Source organism: Stenella coeruleoalba (genome assembly GCF_951394435.1).
Source record: "Stenella coeruleoalba genome assembly, chromosome: 1".
NCBI lineage: Eukaryota > Metazoa > Chordata > Mammalia > Artiodactyla > Delphinidae > Stenella > Stenella coeruleoalba.
In genome coordinates, this window is record NC_137169.1 from 50,695,428 (window position 1) to 50,715,317 (window position 19,890).

The 19,890-nt window shown below is 38.9% G+C and overlaps 1 protein-coding gene across 1 annotated transcript in view; it reads right to left on the reverse strand.

Annotated features, from left to right (window-relative positions):
- LOC307174905 (uncharacterized protein C1orf87) overlaps positions 1–19,890 on the reverse strand; it is a gene marked incomplete at both ends in the record, with an annotated part of 116,139 nt that overhangs the window by 92,206 nt on the left and 4,043 nt on the right. The window contains 1 exon segment of the mRNA XM_079899422.1: positions 3,782–4,016. Within this exon segment, the coding sequence (XP_079755548.1) occupies positions 3,782–4,016 (235 nt within the window).

Consider the following 19,890-nt stretch of genomic DNA (forward strand, 5'->3'; position numbering starts at 1 on the left):
CATATGCACAGATTGATGTAGATGTACCTTAGAAAAGGCAGTTCTGGTGGTGAGACAGTGATGTTTCTTGATAGACTTGATATCTGTGTTGAGACCCCGATGTAATTAGGAGTTAAATAGAGAAGGAGGGAAGAGAATTTCGCATAAAAGTAACTGCATGGTCAAAGGATAGGAGATAAAAAGAAGCAGAACTCTATTTGGGACATAGAAGTTCAGTTTAGTGAAAGGTGGGGATTGAAGGGAAGTAGACAGTGAACAGAGTTGAGTCGGTACAATAAGTCAAGGAGTTTGAATTTTCTACTAGGGCACTGACGATTAAGCAATGGTGTTCAAGTGTTTTAAGTAGGGGCTACACTTGATCAGTGGTTTTGAAATTCCTCCTAAAAAAGGTAGCATATATATATCCCTGCCCCATTGGTGTTGTGCTTTGCCATGTGGCTTGCTTTGGCCAGTGGGATGTTAGTGGATATGACATAAGCAAAGACTTAAAATGTACTTGTGGTTGAGTAATGCAGTTGTGTTTGTCCTTTTGAAATGTCTCCATTACCATGAGAAGAGCTTGCCTTGAGGAGCCCATTGGATTCAGAACAATAAGAAAAACAGAGCAGACCTGAACCAAATCTGCAGTCTGGAGACAAGCCTCGAAAATCCTACTGGAATAAGTAAAAGCTGTCTTACTCACATATGTGATGTGAACAAAAAGGATTATTGTTATAAACCACTGAGTATTGGGCTTGCTTGTCTCACAGCATTATTACTACCACAGCTGACCAATAAAGAGAAGAAAGCATAACAAAATAAGTCCTGTTTTAAGATAATTAAAATCTTCCCACTGATGTGTAATGGTGGTCTGACTAGGATGATGGCAGAAGAAACAGAAGAGGACACTTTGAGAGACATAAAAAAGATGGAATTTAAAGAGCTCAGTGATTAGTTGGATATCAGAGTTAGGGATGGAGAAGAGGAAAGCATGCACAGATTTCTTGCTTATGCAACTGGGAGAGTTGTGGGACCTTTCTGTGAGACACAGACCACAGGAAGAAGAGCAGGATCAAAGGTTTGGCTTTGAACTTGTTGGAGCTCAGCTGCCAATGCACAGTCAAGTGGAAATGTCCCTGACATCTGTCTATCCATCTATAAAATGAGGATAACATCATGTGTCTCTACCTACCTCAACGGCTGTTGTGGAGAACAAACAAGATAAAACATGCAAAAGGACTTTGTAAAGAACATACTACGAATCAACTGTGATAATTATTAAAATTAAAACACTAACACTTTCATTTTCATGCTGCCAGATGCAAAAAGCACACTTTAATTTTATTTTTGAAACTGTGCTACTGAGTCTGTTTCTAGTTATACATTCTTTTTTTTATTTTTTGAGAGAAGGCAGAGCTGATGCTTCTGAGAAGCAGTGTAAACAACATATATGTATTTTCAAAGACGTGGAAGGAGAGGACTTAGAGACAAAAGGTCCTAGGGCTGGCAGTGAGAAGAGCCAGGCTCTAACTGGAGAACTTGAACTATCATTTAAGCTCTCTGGACCTCTTATTCTTCATTTGTGAAATGAAAGTTTGTATTTGTTGATTTCTAAGCTACCCTTACTGTTCTTGGATACATGAAACTACGGATTCTCTTAACATTTTCAGCTTTACTTACCTCCTACTAACGATAATCTTTAAATTTATCTGTAATTTAGAATAGAGTTTCATACTTGCCTGTCCCCACCCATGTTGGCTCAAGTCTCTATCAGCTACTTTTCTTTTAGAGCAAATTCAGCTGGTCCAGATTGCCTGTTACATCCCAGGCAGGAAGGCTTATTTTCATCTGTGTATGAGAAATAAGGATCTAGAAGTTCTGATTGGTTTACTTCTTTCACTGTGGCAGGATTCCCTTTACCACTTAGTCAAGGTGGTAGTGAGGGTCTCTGTACCAGGCAACTGTGGCTGCCACTGGCCGGCCAGGACCATACACTCGGCAGACAGAACCAATTAGGCCCCCACTTCCTATGAGGTATTGCTGTGTTTGGTGGCTGCGTGTTAGCCCTGCTGAGCCTCCCATCAGAAACCTCCTTGAATACTGGGAGAGGAGGGACAAATCATCTTCCTCTGGCACTACAGAGCTAGCAAAGAATCCAGATTGTGGAGGTCCAAGAACAGCCTACCCAATGAACATTCTGCCTTTTACAATGGCTAATCCAGAAACTGTACCCCAAATGGGTAACTTGATGTGATAGGGAGAGTGCCAAGAAACAAAATTTCATTTATAAGAGAAAAACTAGAAGTGACTTAAATGCCCATCAATAAGGGATTAGTTAAATGACCCATGTTATATCCATATAAAAGAATGAATACAGTTTGGGGATTAAGGACCTAGAACCTGGGCCTCAACTGTGGCTCTGCCACTTCTCAGCCTTATGACTAGGGCAAGGCACTTGACCTCTTTGTTTTTCAGTTCCTTCATCTATGATCTCAAGATAATAAGAGTTCCTACCTCATTGGGTGCTTGGGGAGTAGTAAATTAGTTAATATATGTAAAGAGCTTAGAATAGTGCCTGGCACATAGTAAATGCTATATAAGTGTTAGTTCTGATTATGACTCTCATAGAGACAATAAAGATGATGCTTAGGATGAATTTTTTGAAGCTGGGGGAGAATTCTTGATATGAAGTGAATAGACCAGGATAATAAAGAGTATATACATAATGGTTCATATTCAGTGTCCATGCATGGAAGAAAGAAGAGAAAGAAATATACCACTATTTGATTGAGTTTTAATTTCTTCTTATTTATATTCTTCCGTTTTACAAAATTTCTACATGAGTATATAATATTTTATAATTAGAAGGATCAATAAAAATTTTAGGAAGGAAAAAGAGAAGTCCCCAGTGTTTGAGATCTTGCAAAACATGGTCTGAGTTCCATTGGTGGACTGGTAACCACTCCAAAGTTTAATCTTTGCAGAGTTCTCATGAGCAAAAGATCCCAAATCCACAGGATTTTATATTCTCATGACTGGAAACTAGTGAGCATCTGAGTGATTTAGTAAGGGCTATTAAAATTATAAACTAAAAATACTTATGTTAGAGTTTACTGCAGACTCTAAGTCAGTATTCTACTAAAATGTCTGGCTGTTACTTCATGCTTGGCAGTACTGCAAAACTCCTCTATATGTCGGTTTAATTGCAACTTCAGCAATTTTTGGAAATGGTACTTTGTTACCAATGAATCATTAGTTTGTCTTGATTTGGGTCCAGTTTTCAATTGCTGCTACTCTTGCTTTTTAATTACAAAGTAATAATCATTTAGAGTCATCATTACCAAGTTAGTTTGTTGTGGATTGTTTGGTTGATTCTTAACAGAGTGCAGTGATAATATATTTATATCAAGATAGTTTAAGGCTGATAAGTTTTTGATGTCTAGACATATTTCATTGGATTTTGAATATAAATGATCTTTTCCTGTAATGTTAAAGCAGACGAACCCTCCCCCTCTAGCACACCCCAAATTTGCATGTATGGTGACATCACTGTATAACTATCGCTGAGTTAGTCACAGATAGAATAGGTTGGCCAATTCAGTTAGTGGTCAGCAAAGATGCAATACACAAACTGACCTTAAAATTCATTTTCAGATGAAAAAAAATGATTCTAATTCTATCTGATGCAAAATGTGTTAATTACCATTAGTAGAAGCGTGTGTTGGTGTGAGTCTATGTTTCCAACCTAACTCTCAATTTTCCTAGCCAATTACCAAGAAAAGTTCAGGTATTTGTTACTCACTTGGCCATCCAGAAATCTGCAACTGAGTGCTCCCGTTAGGAGTTTCTGGTTGTCCTCTGGTTTCTGGTTTTTCTCTGGGTGCTTGCTCTTTTCCACTTCATCTGGGTCATGATTGATTTGATGATCTGTGGGATTAGTAGAAGCTGGGGGGTCTCTGCTAATCTGCTTTGCAGTACCAGACGCTGATTTCTGAAGTACGGTTTGCGTTTCTGCCTTCAAGTTCTCATTCTCCTTGCTGGGAAGAAACAGTTTTGCACTTTGTTACTCAGGGCAGACTCCATCTGCACGAGGCTGGCATAAGCAAAGTAAGGTATTAGCATGGTGTTGGGAACATTGGTAACTTAGCATGGCGTAATGAAGAAGTAAACGTTGGCTATTTGTCTAGGGATCATTTACCATAGAGAGACCATGTTATTCTCTTCTCAGGCTTTATCTTCCATATACTCATAATCTGTCCATCTGCTCCAAAACCCTTACTGTAAGAAACGGCAGTGTCAAAGATGAACCGTAAAGGTTATCACATATCTTTTTTTACTTACAAGTCTAACAGGTATTTCCAGTGTTTGCAACTAGAAAAGGAAGAAAGTCAAGGCAGTTTGCCAGCTCCAGTTCTGCTCTATGTCTCTCCTTAATTGCCTCACCGTGAGGCTTCTTTTTCTCTCAGTAGTCTTCCATTTAATTTTAATATTAAATATAGAGGGAAAGAAAAACCTGTAGGAAATTTAAATAAAAAACAAAAATCTAAAAATTATTCAATGTTGTTTAATAACTAAAGACATAAGTCAAAACAATTACAAGGTATTGTTTTATTTGTTTAATTTAATTTATTTTTTTAAGTATTATTTATTTTTTAAATTTTTGGCTGCACTGGGTCTTTGCTGCTGTGAGCGGGTTTTTTTCTGGTTGCAGTGAGTAGGGGTTACTTTTTGTTGTGGTGCACAGGCTTCTCATTGTGGTGGCTTCTCTTGTTGTGGAGCACAGGCTCTAGGCACGCAGGCTTCAGTAGTTGTGGCATGCGGTCTCAGTAGTTGTGGCTTGCGGGCTCTAGAGCACAGGCTCAGTAGTTGTGGCACATAGGCTTAGTTGCTCTGCGGCATGTGGGATCTTCCCAGACCAGGGCTTGAACCTGGGTCCCCTGTCCCTTGCATTGGCGGGTGGATTCTTAACCACTGCGCCACCAGGGAAGCCCAAGGCATTGTTTTAAATATAGAAAACTTCTTTAGAAATAAGAAAAACAAATGCTCATGGTCTCATAAATAGATATAATTCTTATAGTGGATGACCAGACTAAACACGTTAAGAGTCAGGAACTTGAAATTTTTAACCTAGTAAATCAATTTTTAAGACTGTATATTAAGGAAAAAATGCAGAAAAAGAAAAATTTAAAACTCTATTTTTTAATAGATGGATGTGTTGAGTATTTCATTCTATGTTCATATGAGAGAATGTATGGAGCCATTAAAATAGTTATGAATAATTTTAATGACAAAAGAAAATGTCTAGTTATACAAATAAATGAAAATATATAATTATCTTAACTATAAATTCATGTATAGATGTATATGTGTTCATGTGTTAGAGTACATAGTATATCTAGAAGGAAATGTCAGAAGTAAACAGTAAGTATCTCCTAATAGAAGTTAGGATATTGCATTATACTATATTATATCATATTATATCTTATAAAACTATTATTCTAAATTTCCTACATGAGGAAATGTTATCTTATTATCAGGAAAAATAAATTTAAAAATAGCTATGCCTTAAGCAGAACACTCTATGACATAAATCACAGCAAGATCCTTTTTGACCCACCTCCTAGAGTAATGGAAATAAAAACAAAAATAAACAAATGGGACCTAAAGAAACTTAAAAGCTTTTGCACAGAAAAGGAAACCATAAACAAGATGAAAAGACAACACTCAGAATGGGAGAAAATATTTGCAAATGAAGCAACTAATAAAGGATTAATCTCCAAAATTTACAAGCAGCTCATGCAGCTCAATATCAAAAAACCAAACAACCCAATCCAAAAATGGGCAGAAGACCTAAATAGATATTTATCCAAAGAAGATATACAGATTGCCAACAAACACATGATAGGATGCTCAACATCACTAATCATTAGAGAAATGCAAATCAAAACTACAATGAGGTATCACCTCACAATGCTCAGAATGGTTATCATCAAAAAATGTAGAAACAGTAAATGCTGGAGAGGGTGTGGAGAAAAGGGAACCCTCTTGTGCTGTTGGTGGGAATATAAATTTATACAGCCACTATGGAGAACAGTATGGAGGTTCCATAAAAAACTAACAATAGAACTACCATATGACCCAGCAATCCCACTACTGGGCATTTACCCGGAGAAAACCATAATTCAAAAAAGAGGCACATACCACAATGTTCACTGCAGCTCTATTTACAATAGCCAGGACATGGAAGCAACCTAAGTGTCCATTGACAGATGAATGGATAAAGGTGGCACATATATACAATGGAATATTACTCAGCCATAAAAAGAAACGAAATTGAGTTATTTGTAGTGAGGTAGGTGGACCTAGAGTCTGTCATACAGAGTGAAGTTAAGTCAGAAAGAGAACAACAAATACTTTGTGCTAACACATATATATGGAATCTAAAAAGAAAAAAAAAAGGTTCTGAAGAACCTAAGGGCAGGACAGGAATAAAGACGCAGACATAGAGAATGGACTTGAGGACACGGGGAGGGGGAAGGGTAAGCTGGAACGAAGTGAGAGAGTGGCATGGACATATATACACTACCAAAGGTAAAATAGATAGCTAGTGGGAAGCAGCCGCATAGCACAGGGAGATCAACTCGGTGCTTTGTGACCACCTAGAGGGGTGGGATAGGGAGGGTGGGAGGGAGATGCAAAAGGGAGGTGATATGGGAATATATGTATATGTACAGCTGATTCACTTTGTTATATAGCAGAAACTAACACACCATTGTAAAGCAGTTGTACTCCAATAAAGATGTTAAAAAAAATAAATAACATTAAAAAAAATAGCTATGCCTTATGCCTAGATGGTTGTATACATTTTAGCTCTTGTTATTGACACAGTGGAAAGGACCCATTTTAAAGCATGTCATGTTATGTGAGCATAAAACAATTGTTACAATACTTGTTTATTTGAATAAGGCCAAGATTTGATGTATGTATATTTTTTACATTAATTCTCTTAGTCATGGCAGCATGAGAAGCAAAGAAGGCTTAAGAAAGAACTCTGAGGAACACCTACATTTACAGAGGGAAGAGCCCTAAAAGGAGATTTAGAAGAAATTCTAAGTAAGGTGGAAGGGAAACCAGGAGAATGTGGTCTGGCAGCAAAGTGAAGAGAATGTTTCCAGAGAGAGGGCATAGTCAACAGTGTCATGTGCTGCTGAGAAAGATGAGTCCTGAAATGTGTCCGTTGAGTTAAGCCATAAGTACGTCATCAGGAATCTTGATAAGGGGAGCTTCCTGAGGTAACAGAGGTGGACGCTAGAGTGAAGTGGGTTGAGGGGAGAGGGGAGACATAAAGCTAAAGGTAGGAAGTATAAAGACCTCTGTGAAGAATTTTGGCTGCAAGAGAAGAGAGCGATGGGGTGGTGCTGGAGTGCAATGTTGATTTCAGATAGGGCTTTGTTATTATTCTGTTCATCTCCAAAATATACAAACAGCTTGTACAACTCAACAACAAAAAAACAAACAACCCAATCAAAAAATGGGCAGAAGACCTTAATAGACATTCCTCCAAAGAAGACATATAGATGGCCAGTAGGCACATGAAAAGATGCTCAACATCGCTAATTATTAGAGAAATGCAAATCAAAACTACAATGAGATACCACCTCACACTGGTCAGAATGGCTATCATTAAAAAGTCTACAAATGACAAATGCTGGAGAGGGTGTGGAGAAAAGGGAACCCTCCTACACTGTTGGTGGGAATGTAAGTTGGTGCAGCCACTATGGAAAACAATGTGGAGGTTCTTCAGAAAACTAAACATAGAATTACCATATGGTCCAGCAACCCCACTCCTGGGTATATACCTGGACAAAACTATAATTCAACAAGATACATGCACACGTATGTTCATAGAAGCACTATTCACAACAGCCAAAACATGGAAACAACCTAAATGTCCATCAATAGAAGAATGGATAAAGAAGATGTGGTAAATATATACAATGGAATACTACTCATTCTTAAAAAAGAACGAAATAATGCCATTTGCAGCAACATGAATGCAACTAGAGATTATCATACTAAGTGAAGTAAGTCAGAAACAGAAAGACAAATACCATATGATATCACTTATATGTGGAATCTAAAATATGGCACCAGTGAACATATCTACAAAACAGAAACAGACTCACAGACACAGAGAAGAGACCTGTGGTTGCCAAGGGGGAGAGGCGTGAAGGAGGGAAGGACCGGGAGTTTGGGATTAGCAGATGTAAGTTATTGTATATAGAATGAATAAATAACAAGGTCCTACTACTGTGTAGCACAGGGAACTATATTCAATATCCTGTGCTACACCATAAGGGAAAGGAATATAAAAAAAAGCATGTCTCTATGTGCATCACTGAGTCACTTTGCTGCATAGCAGAGATTGGCTCAACATTGTAAATCAACTATACTTCAATTAAAAAAAACAAAATTATAAAAAAGAAACTAAAGACAGTAGGGACTTTAACATATTTAAATGAAGAGCCGGGACTTCCCTGGTGGCACAGTTGTTAGGAACCCGCCTGCCAATGCAGGGGACACAGGTTCGATCCCTGGTCTGGGAAGACCCCACGTGCTGCAGAGCAACTAAGCCTGTGCACCACAACTACTGAGCCTGTGCTCTAGAGCCTGCGAGCCAAAACCTCTGAAGCCCGCATGCCTAGAGCCCGTGCTCTGCAACAAGAGAAGCCACCGCAATGAGAAGCCCACTCATAGCAATGAAGAGCAGTTCCCGCTCACCACAACTAGAGAAAGCCCGTGTGCAGCAACGAAGACCCAATGTAGCCATGAATAAATAAAAAAATAAACAAACAAAAAATAAATGAAGAGCCAACTGACCAAAGGAGAGGATATCATTGATTAAATAAGGTGAACCCTGACAAAGTAAGATCTCTGAGAGAACAGAGATAGAAATGAAACTTCAGGGTGGGGAAGTAGGAAGATGGGTGAAGATGTAGGCAAATTTTAACATTTGGCGACAGGAGACTGACCAAATTGCTGACAGCTTGAATTTTCTCTTTGACATACAAGGTATGGTTACTTGTTGGGTCTCAAGAAAGGAAATGCTGGGGTAGGAAGTCTGAATTAAGGACATACGGCCTGACATAGCTTCTATAAAGAGTGGAAGATAGCTGATCAGAAAAATAAGGAAGGTTGTCTGGGCACAACTGAGCAGCCACTGAAGGTTGGGGACCAGGGATTTTGCAGCATCAGTTGGAGAGGGCACATGCCCAGTAGTCCTCGTGGAGACGCAAGGAAGGCAGACAGCGGGGCTCGTCCAGAGCTGGGGCTTTGCCAGACAGGTGCAATCAAATGGCAATACAGCAAGATGGGAATGCTAGAAGAAGAGTGTATATATAACACACAGTTCTTGCAATGAGAGAAGACATATAACATACGGTCCCTGACCTCAAGATATTTCATTTCATTTCGCTGTCCAAAAATAACAGAAATAATGTTAACAACTGGTATAAACTTGCTTCTAGAAGTCAGGATAGTGGTTATCTTTGGGGGGAGGTATAAAGTCCAGAAGGGAACATCAGGGGGCCTTCTAGGATTTTGGTACCATTCTGTTTCTGGATCTGGATGTCTGACGCAAGGGTAAATCAGGTTTGTGAAAATTCAGTGAGTGGTATACTTGTAATGTGCACTTTTATATATTACATAGGTATATTTCTATAGAGTGTTAAAAGAAATTGGCATAAAATTTACATAAATAATATGAAATCTACCTAATTTGTATATAAATAAATGTCAAGTGAGTGTTACAAAGAATCAGTGCTATTTGAAGTTCCTAAGAAAGATAAGTAACTATGGTTTGCAATGGTTGCAAAAATAATGGTATTACTGGGCTTCCCTGGTGGTGCAGTGGTTGAGCGTCCGCCTGCCGATGCAGGAGACACGGGTTCGTGCCCCGGTCCGGGAGGATCCCACATGCCACGGAGCGGCTGGGCCCATGAGCCATGGCCGCTGGGCCTGTGCGTCCGGAGCCTGTGCTCTGCAATGGGAGAGGCCACAACAGTAAGAGGCCCGCATACTGCAAAAAATAAAAAAATAACAATAGTATTACTGAGTATTTAGCTACATGGCAGCCACATTATAGCCATTTACAAACATTCTTTTATTTAATCTTTAGATCAACCCTATGGGTAGGTACCCGTATTACTTTCATTTTAGGATGAAAAAATATAGGTTCCGACAGTTCACGCGATTTGTCCAATTCTACATAGATACATCCACAGGGTCTAAGTCTTCTTGATCGCACCTTGATTGTTCCGAGTCAGGACAGGATCCATGGAAGTTAGGGAATATGTGAGGAACAGAAATTAGAGGACGAGGCATGCAGGAAGTGAGGATTAAAAAGCAAAAATGGTCCTGGGGCAGACAGTTAACTCTTCTGGATGAAGGCAAGGGGGATGAATCATCTTTGCTTTAATCACCTTCAAAATCATTTTGTGGGCAGTCTCAGGACAGAATTGCCTGAGAAATGTTAAATGTAACTGTCTGTTAAAACAGCCACAGTAGATGTAAAATCAAAAATGACCTGTTAACTCTGTTCAAAGTAAAAGCTGTTTTTCTTTTTCTTAAAACAAACAGCATACATAGCACTTTAAAATTATGAGAAAGACTCCCTAGCTGAGAAATGGCATGTGTCTGCTATGAGCACAATTCGTCAACAGGCATTTGTGGTTATGTTGTTCACAAACCCACAGTTCTTTCCTCTAGGCTTGTGTGCTCTCTACCTGCAGTATTGAAAATAGAAATTTGCCATTTCAAAGGAAGGAAAAAAATGTCATCAATACTGTCTAGGAAGCAAGACACAGCTAGCTTCCTCATATGTACTGCTAACCTCAGCTGCTGCTCTCAGGGATGCTGTGAAGGGTTTAGTGTCATCTGGGAACTGTGGCAATTAGGAAGGATGACAGTAATGCTGGATGATAAATAAATGAGGAGAAAACTGTCCAATTGTTCCCTTTCTCACACTAGGCTCTTCCTGCAAATCAGCCCTTTAGTGCCACCCTTTTGTAGAGCTCAGAGTCTCAGGATTAGAAAGAAACATTGCAAGGGTGTCTCGTAGCATCCTCTGCCCAAAGCAATATACAGATCCCACACTGGCCCCACCTCCCATGCAACTCCATCTCACCAGATCTCACATTTGATTTGGATTACACCCCTCGTGAGAACATCAACTCGCAAATGGAGGACCCAGGGGGCTCAGCAGAAAGGTCACCAGATGCCATCTTAAAGGTCTGCCAGCCTTGGCAGAGGTTCAGTGCTGCCAATTTCCAACTGCGTACCATCTAACAGGCCTCAAACCCTCTGGAGAAGACAGTCCAGAGTGTGCCAACACAGTGAATGGGGATCTAATTTCAGTAAATGAAAGCATGTTCTTGTTTGGAAGTAATAACAGATAATCGGCACAACCAGACTTTTCTCTTTTAAAAAGACAACAACAAAATAAAAAATAAAGTGGGACTGGGGAGGGGACTGCAGCTGAAAACCTCACCAAACTCCATGGGGAAGCTGAAACGTAAAGCCTGTGCTAATGTAGCAAACGTTGTTGTGATGAAATGTGAGGGTTTTTTCCTCTTCTTTTTTTTTTTTTTGTTTACTCCCTGGAGCCATCCATATACTATTATCATTGATGTTTAGTCTTCAGAAAGATTTTTAAAGTACATTAATTCCCAAACCCATGCCCAAATTATTTCTTTGTCATTGTAATTATGCTAGCTAACATGTCCTACATGCTTATTTCTGTGTCAGCCACTGTGTATAAGTTCACATAAATTATTTCATGTTATTCTAATAATCCTGAAAAGTAGGTATTATGATCATCATTGTACAGATGAGAAAAAAAATCATAAGGGAGATTAAGTAAATTGCTCATTGATAAACTGATAATAAGTAGAGATCTAGGGCTCAGACCCAGGTCTGTACGGATCCAAAGCGTGTACTCCTTCCTCCACATTTCTCCTCAACTTCATACCCATAATAAACAAAATGGCTACTGTTAAACAAGAGGATTTTGATTCTCTTTTAAAATGTTAATAAAAAATAATGTATATAGAAGTACCTAGTCCATCTTCCAACCTAGGCTTATAAAGTCCCTCTCAGAACACCCAAGTGGCCATCCTTCAGCTTTGATTTGTACCTTCCCAGGGACAAGGGATTCATAACATTCCCAAAGTTATTTCCAAAGTATCCCACATCTCTCTTCATAGCATTGAGCCACATTCTGACAACAATGAAAATAACCAAAGTGTATTTTTCATGGCATTTTGCACTATACTACTTTACAGAATGAGAACAGTTTCTCAAATTGGGGCCATTTTGGCTGCAAAATTAGTAACCAGTTCAATCACCAATTGTTCTTTGGTATGATTTACTCCTCCCCTCCCCCTTTTCTTTTCTTTTTTAATTGAGGTATAGTTGACTCACCATGTTATATTAGTTTCTGGTTACAGCACAGTAATTCACTATCATTATAGATTTTACTCCATATAAAGTTATTATAAAATGTTGGCTATATTCCCTGTGCTGTACATTTTATACATGTTTTATACCTAGTTGTTTGTACCTCTTTGTCCCCTTCACCCATTTGCTCCTCCCCCAACCCCTCTCCCCTCTGGCAACCACCAGTCTGTTCTCTGTAACTGCGAGTCCCTTTCTGTCTTGTTATATTCATTTGTTTTATTCTTTAGCTTCCACATATAAGTGAAAACATACAGTATTTGTTTTTCTCTGTCTGACTTATTTCACTAAGCATCCAGGTCCATCCGTGTTGTCATAAATGGCAAAATTTCATTCTTTTTTATGGCTAAGTAATATTCCATTGCATATATAATGTTCTTTATCCATTCATCTGTTGATGAACACTTAGGTTGCTTCCATATCTTGGTTACTGTAAATAATGCTATGAACATTGGGATGCACATATCTTTTCCAATTAGTGTTTTCGTATTCTTCAGATAAATTAACTCACAGAAGATGATATGCCAACATACCTACTCTTCTGAAACCTTTTTACATGTAAGTCCAATTCTACAGCATTAGGCATATTTACACCATGGATGTTTTCTTCTGTTTTACTTGTTTTTTAGCTATGCATTATTACCTTCTTAGTCAGGGTTGCAGTGAGCATCCAATCCACTCACTGTCTTCAGGCTGTGTTGTCTTCAAAGATCTCACAGTTAAGCGGGAAAAGCAGACATTTAAACAGAAAATTATAATATAATGTGATAATTGAAAAAAATAGAGTATGTAAAAAAAAGATATAGAATCACAGAGGGTTGTCAAACCAAATCTGCTTAAGAGGAGTGGAAATGACTCCATGAAGGAATTGATTTATAAGATAGCAGGTGAAAGAGAAAGTAAGAGGTGGGAGAATATTCCAGATAGAATGAAGGGCTTGTTCTTGGAGAAAAAGACAGTGATTGAACTTCAGACCACCTGAGGCGGGTAAGAATTGTGTAGGGTGCTGGATAATAAGATAGAAACTTGGGTCACTCTGAACTTGTTAAATCAGAATTTCTGAAAGCAGGACAAGAAAATTTATATTCTTATCAAACACCTCAGATGATTCCTGTGTACACTGAAGTTTGAGAAACAATGGCATAGACAATGAAAAAGGAAGGTCTTTCCCATAGTTGTGCAAAATGTACAAATAATTTCAGGCAGTGGCTAAGGACGTGAGCTATATGTCCAAGACACCTGGTTTTGAGTCCTAACCCCAAACATAACTTGTGTGATTTTGATAAGTTATTTCACATCTCTAATTTTCAGTTTCTCATCTGTGAGATTAGAAAAATAATACTTATCAAGATAAGGTGTATAAAATATTCAGCACCGAGCCTGGGTTCCCAGTCAGCCCATGACAAATGGTAATTTTATTTTAGTCCTAAGTTAAAGTGCTATCTCCTTTATCAACACCTTTCTCATCACCCAGGTACAGAAGGGGTGCTCTTTCCTTTGGATCCCCAAACTTTCTTTGTTGATAGGTAAAACTAAAGTTTGAAGGATCAACATTTCACAGTTCATAGGAACTGAGGAAAATCTATTTAAACAGATAAAAAGACAGAGTTCATGTAATCTCTCCCACCACCTTGTTATTTACTAATAATAGTAAATACAAGTTATAGAAATCACCCACTTTAAAAAAAAGCAGATTAATTCATATTTAAAATCTGCTCTGATAAAGCACAATTCTTTGGAATCACATTCCTTAATTTTACAGAAAAAAAAAAAACCCCAAAACCCCAAACATTGTTGTATCAAAGTGTCCCCAGGTGAATTATACCCAGGAGCTGTGCAGACTGTGCTGTTTTTAAATCTTTGAGCCAACAATTTCAACTATAGGCTTGAAATTGAATGTTCTTTGCACTTGCATTCTCCCCTGTTTCTAAGCAAGATAATTGTGCAACTGCCTGGCCTCTTCATCAATTATCTCCGTGCTTTAAGGCACAGCTCTGAGCCAGGTTTTCCATCCATGCTCTGAGATCCTCGAACGGCTCCTACAGTTCTTCTCTCTCTGTAACATGTTCTGGATACATCCGCAGGGTCTATGGGAACAAGGAGCAATAATGATTGCTATAGGGGTTTTGTTTAATTAGATTGAACTAAATCAGTGGTATGTAAAGAGACCATGGATTTGAAAAGTGTACTATAGGAAAGGAGGGGAGGAATGAATAGGCAGAGCACAGGATTTTTAGGGCAATACTACTCTGTCTGATACTATAATGGTGAATGCATGCCATTATACATTTATCCAAACCCATAGAATGTACAACACCAAGAGTGAACTTTAAAGTAAACCATGGACTTTCAGTGATTATTATGTGTCAGTGTAGGTTCATCAGTTATAACCAATGTACCACTCTGGTGAGGGATGTTGATAACGGGGAAAACTACGCATGTGTGGAGGCAGGAGGTATATGGGATGTCTCTATACCTTCCTTTCAATTTTGCTGTGAACTTAAAACCGCTGTAAAAAATAAAGTCCTAAAAAAAGTGTACTGCATAAAAATAAATCTGTGCTTTCTCAAAATTATAAGTGGTTAAACTATATGTGGCAAGGTATTATCTCTTTATAGAAAGTTTCCCTGTATGTATACAAGAACTTATGTTTTGTTTTGCTCTTAAACCAAACTAGGATTATACAGTTTTGTGATCTTTTAAAATTTTTCCAGTTGACAATATAATGTGGATACCTTACACATCAATGTTTATGTATCCACAAGAACATTTAAAGTGTCTAGATAGTATTTCATTGTATAGATATACAAGAGTTTATTTAACTAGTCCTCTATTATTTGGGAACATTTACTGTTCTCAAATTTTTACTAGTTTAAATATTGCTTCTCTGCTGGACATTCTCCTTTTCTCCGACTTCCTTGTGTCCTCATCCACCCTGAGAAGCTGAGCTTTGTGGACTGATCAGCTGGTCAGCTCCCATGTCTTCTGATTCTGGCCCTGGCAGGAGACTGGTTCTCCCTGCAAGAGTGTCTCAAGCTACTTGTGTCTTCTGCCCAAAGGTCACTATTTTCTCCAGGTGGCCTGAGTTACAGAATGCTTCCATCTCAATAACATTCCCCTTTTCCAATCTCTGCAGACCTTGCAGCTGCTAGCCCATGATTCCTGTATTATATCTTGCAATTCTTTTACTCTTGTAAACAAATCCTCCTAGAATCATCCTAATTTGAGTTATGTAATCTGTTTCCTACTGGACCCAGACTTGTATATGCTTGTGTACATTTTTGAAACCAAACCATTACATCTACCCATAATTATTTCCACAGAATTGATTCACAGGTGGTGATTTGATGCCAAAGTACATACACTTTTAAGGCTTTTTATAAGTATATCTAAAAAACAATAGCATATGAGTACTCTTTTTCCTAAACCCTTGTCAACCTTGGTATTTCCATTATAAAAACATTTCCAATTTGATTGTTAGAAAATAATATCTCACTGTTGTTTAAACTTCTTTCATTACCACTCAGGTTAATTCCCCACCCCACTTCCCCAACCATACATATATACCTAGTGTTCATTTTTATTTCTTCTTTTGTGAATTGCCTGTCTAGATCTTTTGCCAGTTTTTGAAACTGGGCTGATCATCTTTTTCCTATTGATTTGTAAGGGCTCTTTATACATTAAGAGGATTAATTTTTTCCTGTCATATATGTTGTAAATAGTGTTTTGTTTTTGCCTTTTACTATTTATTATATTTTTGGAAGTGTAGGATTTCAAATGGTAAAGTAACAACTTTTACCTCACAGTCTCAAGATTTAAGATCAATGGCCACCTGTTTTTTATACCATTGATTTGACATTTACTCACATAAAGCCCTATACTCTAATTTAAAGCTCTATGCCTATGTCTTGGGCTGGAGGCTTATGTCCCAAACAGTATCTCATGCTCCTTTTTACTTCTCACAGTGTTTAGAATAATAATAATAGCTTAAAACCTATTGTAGGAGGTTAATAAAAAAGGAAAAAAACAGTGGAAAGGGCATAGGAGGAGTATGATTTTTAGCATATTACTTCATTTCTTTGAACTTGTGAAAACATAGACAATTGTTTGTGCTCTGATATCGTTCTGTTTTAGGGACATATTGAGTTCATGGATAGTAAGGTAATATGTAGATTATATAGCAAGAAATACAATAAACAAAGATAAAGTATTACAATTAGTTATTTCTTTAAAAAAAAAAAGAAGAAGTAGGTATTTGAATTTTTAAATCACAAAGTTTATCCAGGCTTTATGTAGGGACTATAATTGATTATTGCTACCATCTCCTGCCTGGATTACCATAATGACTCCCTAAATGGTCTCTCTCATTTTACTCATGCCTCTTCCAGTTTATACTCCACTCAGCAGCCAGAACCATCCTTTAGAAAGCATAAATTCGATTGTGTCCTCCACTGCTCTCAATTTTCCAATGTCTTCCCATTCTACATAGAACAAATCCAGAGTTCCTACCAGGGGCCACGTGGCCCATGATCTGAGCCCCGAGGGCCTCCCTGATCTCACTTCCTACGCCCCTCCCCTTGTTCACTAGCTCCACCAACTCTAGCTTCCTTGCTCCATAGTTTACTCTCTGTGTAGAACTGTGGAGGCACGGGGATGGTGATGAACACCTGTGGTGTCGCTTGGTACAGACTGACTCTCATGGGTGGAAAATCAGCAGCTATGCAGCTGCCCTGATCTCTGGGTGCTGTGCTCCTGGGAAGTGACACTTTGGCACTTTGTATGAAGCAGGCATAAGGCAACCTAGTACCAAAAAAATCTGCTTAGACTCCAGATGCTCAACTTAGGTGCTATTTGTAGCAGTTGTTGGGGAAAGCCAAATGTTCAGTATCTGGAGAACTTGGGGTCTGTGGGAAGTTGCAGCCTCTTCTTCTGGGGCAGGAGAGGGAAGAAGAAACTACTAGTTTTATGGAAAGTTGGAATCTGGTGAGCCACACCCACTGGGATAGAGTTGGGCTAGTCTTAGCCAGCTCACTGCTAGTTAACCATGGATAAGTCTCATTGGGTAGTTCTGACTCATCTCTACACAGTCTCAGTTAAATGCCATTTGCTTAGAGACGCCTTCTGGAAACGTCCCTTGTGATTCCATATACCCTTATGACCCTCCTCTATTTTTCCTCATTGCACTATCCTCACTCGAATGGTCATTGTTTACCTGTTCGTTGTATGTCTCCCATCACTAGGATTTTAGGTAACCTGCTGTGTCCCTAAGGCTTGACACTCAGCAAGTACTCAATTAATGTTTGTTAACTGAAAAGATGTCAATTCCATACATGCATTAATTTCTAAAACTGTTAACATTAACACTTTAAAAGAGTTCAAGAAACTCAAAAATATTGTATTAATGTGAAGGGCTTTGAGGGATTAAAAAGTGACAGAATATGGGCTCCATGAGAGTCATGTGGAAAAATAAAGAATTTTATATTTATTGGCTCTAAACATCAATGTACATTATTACAAATATTTGCTATTCTTTCCCATAACATCTTGGAGTCAGCTTCCCCTGTGCTTAGCAATTCTATACCAACAGCAATGTAACTATGGAATAAAATGCTTTGGGTCATTGATTCTTGGCATGGGAAGGAACTATAGAGTCCAACTTTATTCACCAGAAGCATCTCTACTCACAGGAGTTTCTTGAAAGGGACCCAATTCCTCTTTTATTTAACAACTCAATTTCCAGATTCTATAAATGTTCCCCTAGGCCACTTGTCACACCCTGGAGCTTCCATAATGCCACCCCTTTAGTGCTTGCACCTTTAGTGTGCCAGGATCCCTCCTAAAATGTGGCATCCAGGATGAAGCATAGTACTCCCAGGTGACAGGTCTAGTTCTGAGTATGATGCCTGCCTCCTGCCCCACCCCCCATTCCTCTATCTGGACACCTTTGGCTCATGCTGAGCTTAAACCCAAGTGTACAGGGGAAAACCCTCCATTTTATTCTCCACTCTACTCTCTACTACTACCACACACTACTGGTCATCAAAGAACTCCAAGCAGTTCTTTGACATCAGCTGAGGGTCCTACATTTCAATTCCGTTCTGACACTATCTACCTGGAGTTAGCACTGATGCCACAGGTTAAGGGCTCAGTCACACAAGACTGCCCTGCCCCCTTCAGGTGTCAGTCACAAGTCCAGGTTGGTACCTATATTTCTGACAGGGTGGCTATAAATTAGGATTCCCACAATTCCCTCCTCAGGTTTGATGAATTTGCTAGAGTGCCTCACAGAGCTCAGGAATACCATTTACTTGCTAGATGACTGGTTTACTGTAAAAGGATACAACTCAGGGACAGCCAGATGGAAGAGATGCAGAGGGCAAAGTATTTGAGGAAGGGCATGGAACTTCCATGCATTCTACAGACATAACACCCTCCCAGCACATAGATGTGTTCAGCAGCCTAGATGCTCTCTGAACCCCATACCTTTGGGGTTTTTAGGAGGCTTCATCATGTAGTTATGATCAATCATTCACTCAGTCTCCAGCTTCGCTTCCCTCTAGGAGGATAGGGTGGTGTCAGGCGCTGAAAGTTCCAAGCTTTTAATCATGGCTTGGTCTTTCTCGTGACCAACCTCCATCCTGGAGCCACCCAGGATCCCTCCAAGAGTATCCTCATTAGAACAAAAGACACCTTATCACTCAGGAAATTCTTAGGGCTTTAGGAGCTTTGTGTCAGGAGCCAGGGTCAAAGATTAAATAGTAGAACAAATAATACTCCTAGTACTCTTATCTCTTAGGAAATTGTGAGAGTTTTAGGAGCTCCATGCCAGGAGCTGGGTGGGAGCAGAGACCAGTATGTATTCTTTTTTTACATTGAAAATTTTTTTTCATTTTTTATTTTTTGGCTGCACCGCACAGCTTTCGGGATCTTAGTTCCCCAACCAGGAATCGAACCCGGGCCCTAGGCAGTGAAGGCACGGAATCCTAACCAGTGGACTGCCAGGGAATTCTCAGAGACCAGTATGTATTCTATTACTTCACAGCAAGTAAAACCCAAACATTTATTCTATATAATCACTTACATGTACCCTTATCTAAAGACATACTTTACATATATTTCTCTTGATTTTATCTTGCTGGTTTTCGCTCATTTTCCTGCCAAGTCTTCCCAGCATTCTACTACTTACCGTTTACTAAAGTGATTTGTCTATCTTCCTTCAGTTGGGGATTTCAAAAAATGTTGACTAAGAACAGGGTCACACATAAATCCTCTCAACCTCTCCACCTCCGACACATTGTGTTTACATCCATTGTTCAGTCACTACCAGATTGGTATGTCGCCTATCTTAATACTATTCAGTCCAGAATTTTCTGCCTTATTTCAAGGCTTTGTGAGAAA